The sequence below is a fragment of the Ochlerotatus camptorhynchus genome, unplaced genomic scaffold, assembly GCF_037179485.1.
Source record: "Ochlerotatus camptorhynchus isolate MF236.1 unplaced genomic scaffold, CSIRO-AGI_Acam_v1.1 ptg000361l, whole genome shotgun sequence".
Lineage (NCBI taxonomy): Eukaryota > Metazoa > Arthropoda > Insecta > Diptera > Culicidae > Ochlerotatus > Ochlerotatus camptorhynchus.
Window position 1 is genome coordinate 6,693,291 of NW_027040849.1, and position 13,026 is coordinate 6,706,316.

The 13,026-nt window shown below is 42.9% G+C and overlaps 2 protein-coding genes across 2 annotated transcripts; one reads left to right on the top strand and one right to left on the bottom strand.

Annotated features, from left to right (window-relative positions):
• Positions 1-3,839: 3,839 nt before the first annotated feature.
• LOC135709671 (uncharacterized) lies at positions 3,840-6,280 on the top strand. Its single transcript, XM_065232060.1, has 3 exons — positions 3,840-4,009; positions 4,079-4,913; positions 4,969-6,280. Exons 1-3 carry the CDS (start codon positions 3,927-3,929, stop codon positions 5,788-5,790), a joined length of 1,740 nt encoding a protein of 579 aa, XP_065088132.1. The 5' UTR covers positions 3,840-3,926; the 3' UTR covers positions 5,791-6,280.
• A 386-nt stretch (positions 6,281-6,666) lies between these two features.
• nompB (intraflagellar transport protein 88-like protein nompB) lies at positions 6,667-9,442 on the bottom strand. The gene is made up of 5 exons (XM_065232061.1): positions 9,162-9,442; positions 8,285-9,097; positions 7,879-8,223; positions 6,870-7,818; positions 6,667-6,815 (listed from the first exon to the last, which is right to left on the bottom strand). Exons 1-5 carry the CDS (start codon positions 9,309-9,311, stop codon positions 6,670-6,672), a joined length of 2,403 nt encoding a protein of 800 aa, XP_065088133.1. The 5' UTR covers positions 9,312-9,442; the 3' UTR covers positions 6,667-6,669.
• Between the last annotated feature and the right edge of the window lie 3,584 nt (positions 9,443-13,026).

The following is a 13,026-nucleotide window of genomic DNA, read 5'->3' on the forward strand; positions in this document are numbered from 1 at the left end:
AATGGTGCTAGATGGTCTTCAAAGTGATAACAAGATGACAAATCATCTTTATTTTGAGTAATTGAGCAATTTACTTCTGTTTATATCATATTTACGATGCAGCATTGAAATGAAATGAATATATCTTATGAAAGTTCACCTGGAAAAGTCAAAGATGCACATCAGTCTGATCATAAAAACGTTTTCTTCTTCAATTCGAATGTTATATTGGAAGGATTTTACGCAGGCTTGATAAAAATTATGATTTAATGCTAATTTTCACGAATCTTATATGCAGTCTGTCAACATTATCATCATCATGCAGTGGCGACATCTGCGTTGAGCTTTTGCGGCAATCTCCCAATATTACATCCAAACTGCTGCAACCAGGTCAATCCATCAGTTGTGTAATATAACCACAGACAAACAGACGTAACTCTTTGAAAAAGTTTATCTTGAAAACATTGTATCTCAAAACATAGGACCTCAGTAACGATATCTCTCAGGCTTCTCGCGGAATGCAAGCTTGCTCGCTAACTCGCAAACAATATTGCATAAAAGTTCTATAGAATGTATAGAAACGTCAAAGTGATCCGATGCCAGCGCTGCGGCGAGTAGTTCGCGGAACTGATAATATTCAAATCAACCGTTAAATGCGTGAACGAAGATACACAATGAAGTGTTACGTCTGTTTGTCTGTTATATAACGTTGCACGATGTACATCGATTTTGCGAACAAAATTACATCCATTGATGTAATATTGTATCTGCTTTTTGCCATTACATCATTACAGGCATAACATTTGATAACGGCACAAAAGCTTTTGTAAACAAACTGTCTACGGCCCTTTACACGTGAACCAAAGTACGCTCACGCAAACTAACAACATCATCGAATAGGGGCAACTATCACCTATCCGATGATGTTGTTGATTTGCGTGGGCGTACTTTGGTTCGCGTGTCAAGGGCCTTAGGAAGTTTGTTTACAAATGCTTTTGTGCCGTTATCAAATGTTATGCCTGATTATTTCATACATCAGCTTGAATTACATTAATCGATATTACTTTCTTTTTTTTTGCTGTGTCGACGCAGAGAATCGATCATAGCGTTTTCGCCCTTATGCATGCTCATGTCGATATTTTTTTTTTTTTTTTACCTTTGGTTTGTTTTTTCCTCGGTTTTTTCCGTCGATCTTGTTTTTCGTGCTGAGCTAGAGTCGGTATATAATGAGTCACGCCAAGAGAAAAACAGTTGAACTCGCATCACGGTTTTCGAAAGATTCCCTTTCTTTTAACTTGGCAACAACTTCAAATGACTTCTAGCGAGGAAAAAAATTAACGGCTGTAGTAAAACATTATATCAGTGATGTTGTCGAATTATCTTAAAGAAAAATAGTAGAAATTGTCATTACTGATCATTACAAAACGTATCGCATGACAAATGTAATGCTCACTGCGTGTATATGATCATTTCTTCGATTATATTTTATATTTAATTGCAATACCTTTCGTGGACCTTTCATAGCATCGTAATGCTTGTTTACTTTGCACGATAGGTAGCCGGTTTGACAGTTCAATTGGTAGACTTGGCTTCACTCTTGGCGTGACTCATTATTAGGTTTTGCACCGTCGGGGTTAACCTCAATCTGATGACAGTTCAGTGGTACTGTTTACGTGGACTTAGTCGTTTTTTTTTCTTGGGTAGATTTTCTCGATAATTTTTCAGACTGCAGCAGTGAGATGTAAACCACACTTCTGCATTGTCCACGAGCAACATCCTTTCACTGCACTGTTCCTCGACAATTTTCAAGTTAAAATTCGGAAATTTTAGAATTTGTTTTTTTCGAAAAAAAAACGACTAAGTGCTTGTAAACAGTACCACTGAACTGTCAAAAAGGTTCAGCCGATTAACACTGAGTTCATTTGTGACGTCACGCTGCAGAACCTAATACACCGACTCTATGCTGAGCCAGCTGGGTGGCATGCCGCAATAAACGAGTGCACGGAAGGATTTGAGTTCACTCAATCGACAAAAAGTGACACAACAGTGGGGCCCTGTTTACTAAAAATGAACACATATATGTTATTGAAACCCAATGAGGTACAGAGAGAGGTGAAGCAGATCGTGAAATATGGTTGTATTAGTAAACCAAAAAATCAACGTAAACGCAAGTAGTGACGTCACTACTTGCTTGTATCTTACAGGGGTTTTACTCACACAACCTAACCGATTGCTTCACCTCGGTAATCCAGCTCATTGATTGAAACCAACATCTGAAACGTCACAATTCAAGTGTGAACTGCAAAAATGGCGTGACTGAATTGTCTTATTTTTATCAAATGAAAATATTTTCCCTTTTATGCCATATAAATGGTTGACTTCGTGGTAGAAAATCATAAAATAATATTTTATGAGTTCTAAGTTTATTTTTCACAAAATGTAAGCAAAAATATTAAGAACATCTAAAATATCAGTCACGCCTTTTTTGAAATTCTGGCTTGAATCTTCGATTTGTTTACAAATTATGAGCTGTCAGTGCGGGGCCCACGATTCGCGGGCCCGCAGCGATGTTAGCTCTTTTCAAGGCAAGGCAAACAAGATAGGGCTGCCACCCACACGGTTAGAAAAAAGTACCCAAAATTAAGTTCTTTTCACTCATCTCGGCACTATAGAGATTGCTAAAGTATGATTGTGTCAGTGATTTGTTTTCATCGGGAAAATTTTTCGCTATGAAGTTTTTTTTTCCCGATGAAAACATTTTGCGTATACGTATACGTGACGTAGTGTGCGTACGATAAACGTCAGCAATCTCTATAGTGCAGGAACCCAAAAGTAGGTAAAGCGGGTCAAAGCAAGGTGACTACATATAGGTGTTCTAATGTGTCAAATTCATGATTCAGCCATGTTGGATTTTTGTATGGGACAGCGACCGAGTTTGTTTACAATTTGCACTAAAACCGCACTTTTCCCCCCCGCGACCTCCTCGCCTATATAGAAACAAAGCTGTATCACCATTTATATACCCACCATGGGTCAAAGTAATTTTGATTTACTTGTGTGCAGTTCGTATGGAATTTTCCACTAGCTTTTTAACCAAAAGTAAGTTAGTTGTACCCAACAGTAGGTAAATATGATTATACCCAACGTTGGGTTCCCACTAGAAACACTGGAATAAGAGACCAGCGGAGACACTGTTATGATTCCAATCGAACTGTCAAAAGCGGTTCCAGTCTGCAATGTTTACAAATGGTTTGCTTCAATTAGGGAGGAGTATTAAAATCGTTTAACAATCACTCATGAACTCGATCGTCGGTGCATTGGCGAAGTCACTCGCAAGCAGTTACAAATGCAAGTGATGCCAGGATTGCTTTGATGTTTATTTTGTTGCCAAATTCATGTTTTTTTTCTCCGCTGGTCTCTTATTCCAGTGTTTCTAGTTCCCACACTTTACTACTCCTGTTGGGTGGCTTTGCTCCTTTTTTTTTGACAACATTAGAAGGAGAAAATGAGACAAACTAGTCAAAAGTAGAAATTCCAGTGTTTCTAGTCAAAAGTAGGTAAAAGTGAACTGGTTGTTGGGTACTTTTTTCTTACCGTGCAGCTGTGCTGAGCACCAATGCTACCCAATGACATTTATATAAGGTCTGGGCCAACAGGCAGCTTGCTGGTGTTAGAAACAAAAATGTTGTAAACATTGCTGAACATCTCCGAACAGATAGAAATACGTCACTGCCAACAGCTGTTTCGTGTAAAAAGATAAACATTGCAATAAAATACGAACACCACTAAACATTTGCACATTTCACTAACACCAATCAGCCCTTTGGCCCGGACCTTATACAAACGTCATTGATTTTAATCCGGTTCCAACAGAAGAATCATCGTCGACCTTTGGTTCGGCTGCTCGGCTTAGCTTTTTCCAAATTTAAATTGAAAAGTTTGAGAAAATGGGCATTGTTGAGTTGGATAGCTTCATCCGTAAGAACGTTCCCAACGGATTCATTCCAGTGGACATCCAAGAGGAAATTCGGTAAGTGAAATTAGGCGCTGCTTCCCGCTGGTTAGCTGTTTATTAATTCGTTTTTAACGGAACTTGCAGCAAAGCTTCAGGTCCCCCCGTAATCGTCATCGATTTGATTTCGCTGTGCGTTCCGATCAGCGAGCAGGACATCAAAGGTCTGTTTTGCGGTGGCAGGTTCAACGTGGCGTATTCCACGATCGATGCTTTCTTCGGGAAGCTGGTAAGCCTGGGTGCCAAGCTGGTGTTTTTCTACGATGGTCCGATGGATAGCAGCAAATACAAAAAGTGGCTAAGGCTACAGGACGAAATATACCAAAAGCATCTCCGTCTCATCGATTCCGTAGACCAGGACAAAGATATCGATTATTTGATGCGTCACCACAAGGCACCACATAATTTTCTTTATCCGCTAAAGTATCTGGCTCTGAAGCATGGCACCGTAGTGCTGCCGATGGCTCACGAGTGCCATCAAGAGTTGGCTTCGTATGCCTCGAAGGTGGGAGCGCTGGCGGTTATTGCATCGGACACGGATTTTCTGATCTACGAAGGCGACTGGCATCTGTGGTCCTCCAATGATACTGATATTACGCACCTGAAGACCAAGGAGCTCAACCGGAAGGCGTTGGTATCGCACCTGGGTCTCGACTTCAAGCAGATGCCACTCTTCGGAACGCTTGCCGGAAACAGCATCATCGAGCTCAAGAGGTTAAAAAAATTCCTGAACAGCTTGGGAACTAATGAGGAGAAATTTCTCAGGTTGGCCGAGTTCGTGCAAGAGCAGTCTGTTCCGCCAGAAGGTAATGGTGGTTATAGCATCTTGAAGCGGGTATTTGGCTACAAGGAGCACAATAAAAAACTTTCAAATCGTCAAAAGCGAAGTCGATTTGAGAAATGTTTGCAGTTCTATCAAACGGTTAGTATTTAAGGCAGTAAGAATCTATTGAAATCAATCAAATTTACTTTTCCAGAACTGTGTAACTCCAAATTTGAATCCGAAACGCACTGCCGTTCAAGCTTTTCTGCTGAGTCAAGTTACTCCGCTGTTCTATCAGATCTGGCAAGGACAGTCAATTGATGTTTCTCTCGGGTTTATTGACATGCGTGGCAAAGACTTTGGCCCCAAACACAACCAACTACTGGTGACACTTATTTTGCGTATGGCCGGAATCATCCGGTATGAGCGTCGTGGAAAGCGTGGCAACTCCACATGTCAATTCCTCACCAAACTAAAAGATGGTAAAAAACACAAGGAACACTATCTGCAGGTTCAATTTCCGAAAAATATTCAGCCTCCGCCACTGGATAAATTGATGTCCCTGGAGCCGGATATCCACGAAAGATATGTGATCACCAAGTACCAGCTGTGCGGCTGGCTAGTCTCAGATAAGTTGGAACCACTTGCGTTGAAGTGGATCCCGGACAAGTTTCTGGTAACCGTACTGACTCTATGCTACCTCGTGGACATGCAGGTGATCAAGGTGTTCGAAGCGGATCTGTTTCTGAAAATGGCGTATGACGTGGTTTACAACACGTACGACATGCACGGCGTCACCTATCCTCAACGTCTGGAGGGTCGCCCGTTCCGATTGGCGTTTCTCTATCCGAGGGTGTACGTCCTGGTGGCCAGTGCGGTACGGCTCGTCGGATTGCACGGTAAGGACTTTCGAGATGATCCAATCTTCGATGGCGTTCTATTCCACAATCGGTACGAAAGTTGGCGCGAGCAGCAGAAAACGATTGAACTGGAACCGATCAAGGAGTGGCGGCTCTACGACTTCGAGACGGTCTAATAAGTGTACTCGTGGTACTCTTTGGGTTGGTACTTGTTAAACTTTTATTTTGTTCGATTTTTACGCCACATCCGTTGAATTCGAGTGGTCGAGCCTATCTATAATGCACTGTATTTTGAAGCCATTTATTTTAAGGGGATTCAGTGTTTTGTCAATATCACGATGGTCTGCAGCGCGTAAGGTTATTGAGTGAATTTTGTACCTTGTTTATTTTTGAATAAATGTATATTGACTAACCACTAGAAACGGGCACGAAATCTTCACTAGTGACGGTCACCACCGACAAACCGACATGACACTTAATGCTGACTTATGCTCGAAAATCGTAAACGGCTGATTTAAACGTGTAGTGATCCGAACTGTCAAATCCATAGGATTTTGGATCTAGATAAAAATAATTTGTCCAGAATAGATCGGACACGAACCAATTCATATTTTTTGCATGGGGGTTCATGGATTAGCCAAATATTTCCCGCGAACACGGAGCCAGATGTCAGTAGTGTGCTTTGGTCAGAGATTTTATTGTTTTTGCTATGGTCATTCATGTCGGTTTGTCGGTGCGGTCACCTCACCGACATGAATAACCATAACAAAAACAATCAAACAAGCACACTAATGACATCTGGCTCCGCGTTCACGGGGAATATTTAGCTAAGCTATGAACCCGCATGCAAAAGTTATGAATTGGCTCGTGTCTGATCTATTCTGGACAAATAACTTTTATCTAGATCAAAAAATCCTATGGTTTTGACAGTTCGGATCACTGCACATTTAACTCGGCCGTTTACGATTTTCGGACATAAGTCAAAATTGAGTGTCATGTCGGTTTGTCGGTGGTACTGTGCTCCTTTGATTCACTCTATTCATCGGCTTAGGAACCTACACCGGCAACAGGTCGTACGGATTGATGTCCTCATCGGAGTCATCGTCCAGCGTAACGTTCTTGCGTATTCCGGTTCGTGGACGCTCCTGTGGTGGCCCCAGCGGATCCGCATAACCATAAGCGCTCGACAAGGCATTGTAATCTGCAATCGAAATCATTAAGCTCGTTTTGCCTATTCTCATCACTTTGAACTTACCCGGAGACACGTCCGTGCTCTTGCTTCCACCGGAAGCCGTTCCCGGTGGTTGGTAGCTGTCTACCCCTCCTCCACCGCCGGATCGGGCACTGTGTTCACCACTGGAAATCCGCGAACTGCTCGCCGTCGTCGGAGGCCTGCTGGTGTTGATCCTCTGGCGGACTTCCTTTTGCTTTTCCAGCTTCTGCAGTTCACCCATGTACCGCTCGCATAGTTCGTTGTTTCCCTGCGTCTGCGTGAGGTGAATCAACGCTCGTAGGCAGTCCACATTTTCCGGGTAGATATCGTGAATCATCTTGAATAGGTTCAGCGATTTCTGTTGATTGCCGATTCGACGATAGCATCCGGCGATCCGCAGCAGATAGTAAGGATCCTGGGGGTTCTTGAGAACGGCCTTTTCGTAGAATCCGATCGCTTTTTCCACCACCTGCAGTTCGATGTAGTGCGAGCACAACCAGTTGATCACACTGGACTCGATCGGAAAGATGCGATAGGACTCGTGATGGTAGTGGTAGGCCTGTTGTCTTTCTCCATCCGTTTCGTATAGTTCGCCGATCTTCTGGATGATCTTGTTGTCCTGCTGAACCAAACTCAACAGCTGCAGGTAGTACTCCAAAGCCGTTCCGACATCACCCAGCAGATCATATAGGCTAGCAATTTGGTACAGGACTTCCGGGTGTTGCTCGTGGCCCAGGTTGGAAATGATCTTCCGGAAGTAGAGGAGCGAATTGTTGTGATCGCCTAGCTTTTTGAAGATCAGTCCAATGTTGTAGAGCGCTTCGAACGAAGTTGAATCGATGTCCAGGGCGTTGAGAAACATTAGCTTGGCCGTTTCCAGGTCATTTTTGAGCATGCTGCAGACTCCGCTGTTGATAAAAGCCGCCGGGCAGTAGCTGTCGATTTTCTTCGCGGTTTCGGTGTACGTCTCCGCAGTGGTGATGTCCTTTTTCTGGAATCGAGAGGGCGTTAGAAGGTTGAGCGGTTTTATGACAAAGGCACCATTTCTTACCAGAATATGGATGAAACTTAGATTGATCGCCGCATTGATAGCTATGTTGGACTCCTTTTTCTCAAAGTACTTGAGAGTTTCGATTGCCTGCTGGATGTCGTCCTGCTTCAGGTAGATGACAGCTTTCTTCAGTTCCAGATCAACGGCCAAGGATGAAAAGTAAGAATTCTTGATAGTTTCAACGCACCAGCTGTAGCCATCATTGAAGTAGTCGTCAATGATGGTTGATATCAAGTTGGCTGAGATCAGGATGTTCTTCTCCGCCAGGTGGCGTATCTTCTGTTCGTAGACGTGCATCTCGTCCGACTTGATCATCTCGTTGATGTACTCGTACGATGGATTGGACTGAAAAAAAACACATCTGTCTTAAATACCGCTCATGAAGTTCAGAAACCATTTCACTCACATTCGATTGAAAGATCTTCTCGTCTTCCAGGTAGTCGATCTGAATGTCCAACAGCAGCTGGAAGGCATGCTTGACCTTTTCTACATCTCCCAGAGCATAGTAGCAGAGGATTAAGTGCAGCCCGGTCTTGAGGTCACCCTTCTCGGACATTATGAATTCGAAGCTGGTCGCTGCATCCGAATACTGTCCCATCTTTATGAACAGTATACCGATGTTATGAGTGATCTTCAATCGGAGTTCCTTCTGATTGCTGGGCACCTGATCCAACGCCATCCGGTACATCTTGATCGCTTTGGTGTACAGCCCTAGCTGAAAGTAAATGTTGCCCATGTTGATCTTCAATCGATTCACATTGGGAAACATCTTGTTCTTGGTCATCAACGTGTACGTGTTCAGTGCTTCGATGTACATCTCATTCTTGGCGTAGACGTTGGCCAGATTGAACAGCACGAAGAACGTCAGATCAAAGTTGTGTGTGTACGTTCCGCCATCTTGGTCCCTCATGCGGAGCAGAGTGCGATCCAACGCAGAAGCCTCTTTCGCTTTCGCCAATCCAACCGACATGTCCGGCTTGGAACCGGTGCTGGCGATGATCGATTCCTCCAGCAGGGCATATATCTTGGTTTCCATATTTTTGTAGCGCTGTTCCGGTGTTTCCTCTTTCTTGCTCTCCATCACGACGATCTTCTTCGCGGCTTGATTCAGCGGATCGAACAGTTTGCTGTTCTGTGACGAATACCCCACCGGACGGATGGCCGTTGAAGGTCGTGCCATGGTGGCCGTAGCTTCCGCTGAACCCAGTTTGTCCCCATTCTGAAAAAAACCGTTTTCCCCGATTATCACGGGCTTTTGCTTCCTACCGTCGTAGTGTACCTACCCAGTAGAACTTGGGCGTGGACGTCTTCTTTCCGTAGCTCGAGGTCTTGACCGCATTCTGGAATGCCTTGTCCTCCTTGATGTCGTAGTTGAAAAGCTTGTTCGTAACGCCGGAGAATCCGCCGTAGATGTCGTCCTCGCCGGAGTTCATGGTTCACACACTGAGTATGGTATGTGAAAATTTGGTTCCGGTGGTTTGTTTGGCCACCGCGTTGCCAATGGTTTTCCCCACCGGGAAAGGGAAGACTGTGTGCGTGTGTGTACACGGGAGCTATCGTTACCGGATGAATGCGCATGCGCTCCTTCATTCTTGTTGTTGGCACACGTGTTGCGTGTTTGAAGAAGAATGATCTGGTTCAGAAGGGTTCGAAAGTTGGGGGCGGAAGCCAACGATAATGCGATGGTAATGAATGTATATATAGGAATTGGGATACATTGCAATTCTGTTTTGAACTTGAATACACTATCTATTATTTTTTTCCCTAACGTTATCTGCTGATCGTTTTCACTGATAAATGCGTATACTGTCTATAATCGCATATAAGTCACATATGGATTTTCATCAATTTTGAGATAACACTATCCACTATCAATTGGCATCTACTTTCATATGATGTGGTAAAACCACAGAGAAATAAAACTACGGACTTTGATCATGAAAAATGCGAAAACAACATCATGCCAGTGTGTCCCATCAAGCAAAGTAATCGCATCCGAGTCCCATCCTTAAATTCAATCATCCAGAGGTGCAGTTGAATTCAATTGGCTTGAAAAGTTGAGCCTGGTTCATCTTTTTTCAATTCAAGTGAGTTGATCAAGTCAGTTGAATGGCATGGTTTACACGTTCAATTCGCGTTCAAGTCAGTTGAATTTAACTGACTTGATCAATTGAATTGCCCTGGCTAAACCCAGCTTTAAGCTGGGTTTAGAATAGGCAAGTCAAATGATCAACTCAGTTGAATTCAATTGGCTTGAAAAGTTGAGCCTGGTTCAACTTTTTTCAATTCAACTGAGTTGTTCAAGTCAGATGAATGGCATAGTTTACACGTTCAATTCGCGTTCAAGTTCAACTGACTTGATCAATTGACTTGCCATGTCTAAACCTGGGGGGGACGTGCTGTCAAATCAGCCTACTGATCATCTTGTATGAAACTGGTTCCAAACGTAAACAAACGCTGTAGGTTTCTTATGGATTGTTTACGTTTGGAACCAGTTATGCGAGGTAGGCGACGATTGTTCGTATTTGACAGCCACCTCCCCCCCTTGGTCTAAACCCAGCTTTACAGTTCTGCCTTTCGAGTTGCCAAGGGGGCAGTGTTCGGAGAAACTCAAAAACTTAAATCTCATACATGAGTTTATGCGCCTATGAGTTTTACCTTGCAAAATTCAACGTCGCAAAAATCACCGATGAGTTTTCAGGTTCAAAAATTCATTGCTTTATATTTTGGCGATAACGGCGCCGGTGGTGTTGTGGTAAGCGTGATTACCTCTCACCCCAGCAGGCCTGGGTTCAATCCCAGTCGGCGCCGCCGGGATGTTCTGAGGCATAACATCTCTGATTACGCCTTCCTTCGGATGGGAAGTAAAGCCGTTGGTCCCCGGTTCATGAGTTGATGGGTCGATAGGTAGGGTCCAGGTGTGGGAGCTGCCTTCCTGGCACGTCAGTAGCATTGGTGCTCAGCACGGAAAACAAGATCGACGGAAAAAACAAACCAAAGGAAAAAAAAATATATATATATATTTTGGCGTTATTCATTGTTATTACTATTGTTTGTGCATCAGGGGTTGGAAAACTAACACAACATGCATAGGCATGATATCAATTGACGTTTGAGTGGTTTTTATGAGTTTAAAGCTGGAATGATTTTTCGGCGTTGTGAGTGTGAGTGCGTGAATATGCATGAGAATCTCAAGCGTGAAATTTGTTTGCCGCATTCGCACGCGAGTTTATTCTCGCAGGGAGGCTCAATGAATGAGATTTGAGAATGATTTTCCGAACACTGCCAGGGGGTAAGTCACTCTGCCACATTGTGCTAACACCCGCAGAAACACACTTCGACACACTTCAGACACCCACAAACACCGTTCCCCCGCATGATAAGCAATTTTTTAAATCAATTCTGGCACCACTGCAAATAATGTTTACATTCGATTGTTTTGCATGCACAAAAATGATGATGCACTAAAAAAAATGTCATGCATTTTGACAGATATCAAAACGTCATTACCATTTTCACCCACTCGCCATCTTTGAGTCAATCGTCACTTTGATTCTTCAATTGTGAAATATAATGTATGCAATTGGGTTGTTTAACTTCGAAAAATATACAGATTTTTATACATCATCTGATAGAGCTTCATTTTCTGAACACAACGATATTTTTGTCGGTCCCGTAGACATCCATCACGATTTATAAATCAAGATTTAAATGTTTGATCGTTGACACTAAATCTATTCGTTGACAGCTCGCTCCCATACAAAGTCCAAGGAGCATTAAGATGGTGATTTTTGCTAATGTAATCGTAATTATTAAAAATAGTTCCAGTTTACCGAAATTGATGAAATTTTGGATTTCGGTTCCATTTTCAATGCAGATAACGAATATGTATTTACCTCAATACCCCTAAACAAACCAATTCTAAAAAAAAACTTCATTAGTTTGTTTGTATTTAGTAAATATAAATCCAAAGCTGAAGTATAAATTGATTCCAAAACAGTCCATTAACATATCTTGATAGAGCTGGAATTAGGGCGTAACAGCTTTTGTAAACAATGACTTCTCTCGAAGATTTCTCAAAACTCAAGGCACGCCCACGCAAACCAAGCTAACCAACGGGAAGAGGAAGTCTTCCCCTACCCGGTGGGGACATTGTATTGAGTGAGCGAGTCTTAGCTTTCTAGATACCATCGAGAGAAGTCATTGTTTACAAAAGCTGTTACGCCCTAATTCCAGCTCTATCTAGATATATTAACATACAACAACCGTTTCTGAAAGTTTACAGCAGTATTTTTCAGACCATGACACATGCTCACTGATCCTATATACGCGGTAAACGATTCGAAAACCTACACACTAAATTTTTTCTACCGAGCTCGGCTGTGCAAATCTCGGCAATAATAAGTTTCACTGAGATCTCAGCAAAAGTGACATTTGATTACTGAGTCTCGGATAATGCTTAGCTGAATCTCAGCAAACAAATGAAATGTTTGCTGAGATCTCAGTAAAACTTTTTTTGCCGAGATTTGCACAGCCGAGCTCGGTAGAAAAAAACTAAGTGTGTAGGGCTTATAGAAGCAGTAATTAAAATATTCCAACATTATCATAAAGGGGATAAAGGGTGTCCACGATGAAATTGCCACACACAAAATTGATTCGCAAAATTCGAGTTTTCATCCGATTGCCATCAAATTTTCAGGGATTGAGAAATAACTATTAAACTTCATTTTACCATTTTACTCGTATTTTATTTACAGTCCATACGCAAATGCCCGCACCTTGGCCTTAACCCCGGCCATAAGATTCTGCACAACCTGTGAATCAACCGTTTTTTGCATGTAAACCCATACTTTCTTCAGTTCCTCGACTGTCTTCACTACCTTAGGTCGTTTAAGAAGGTGCTGCTTCATAATCGCCCAGTACTTCTCGATGGGGCGGAGCTCGGGAGTGTTGGGAGGGTTGAACATTTTCGGCACGAAATTGACCTTATTGTCCGCATACCACTTCAGCACGTCCTTGGAGTAGTGGCATGAGGCCAAATCCGGCCAGAAGATTGTTGGGACGTTGTGGGCCTTCAGGAGAGGAAGCAGCCGCTTCTGGAGGCACTCTTTTATGTACACCTGTCCGTTCATCGTGTCCTGGGTCACG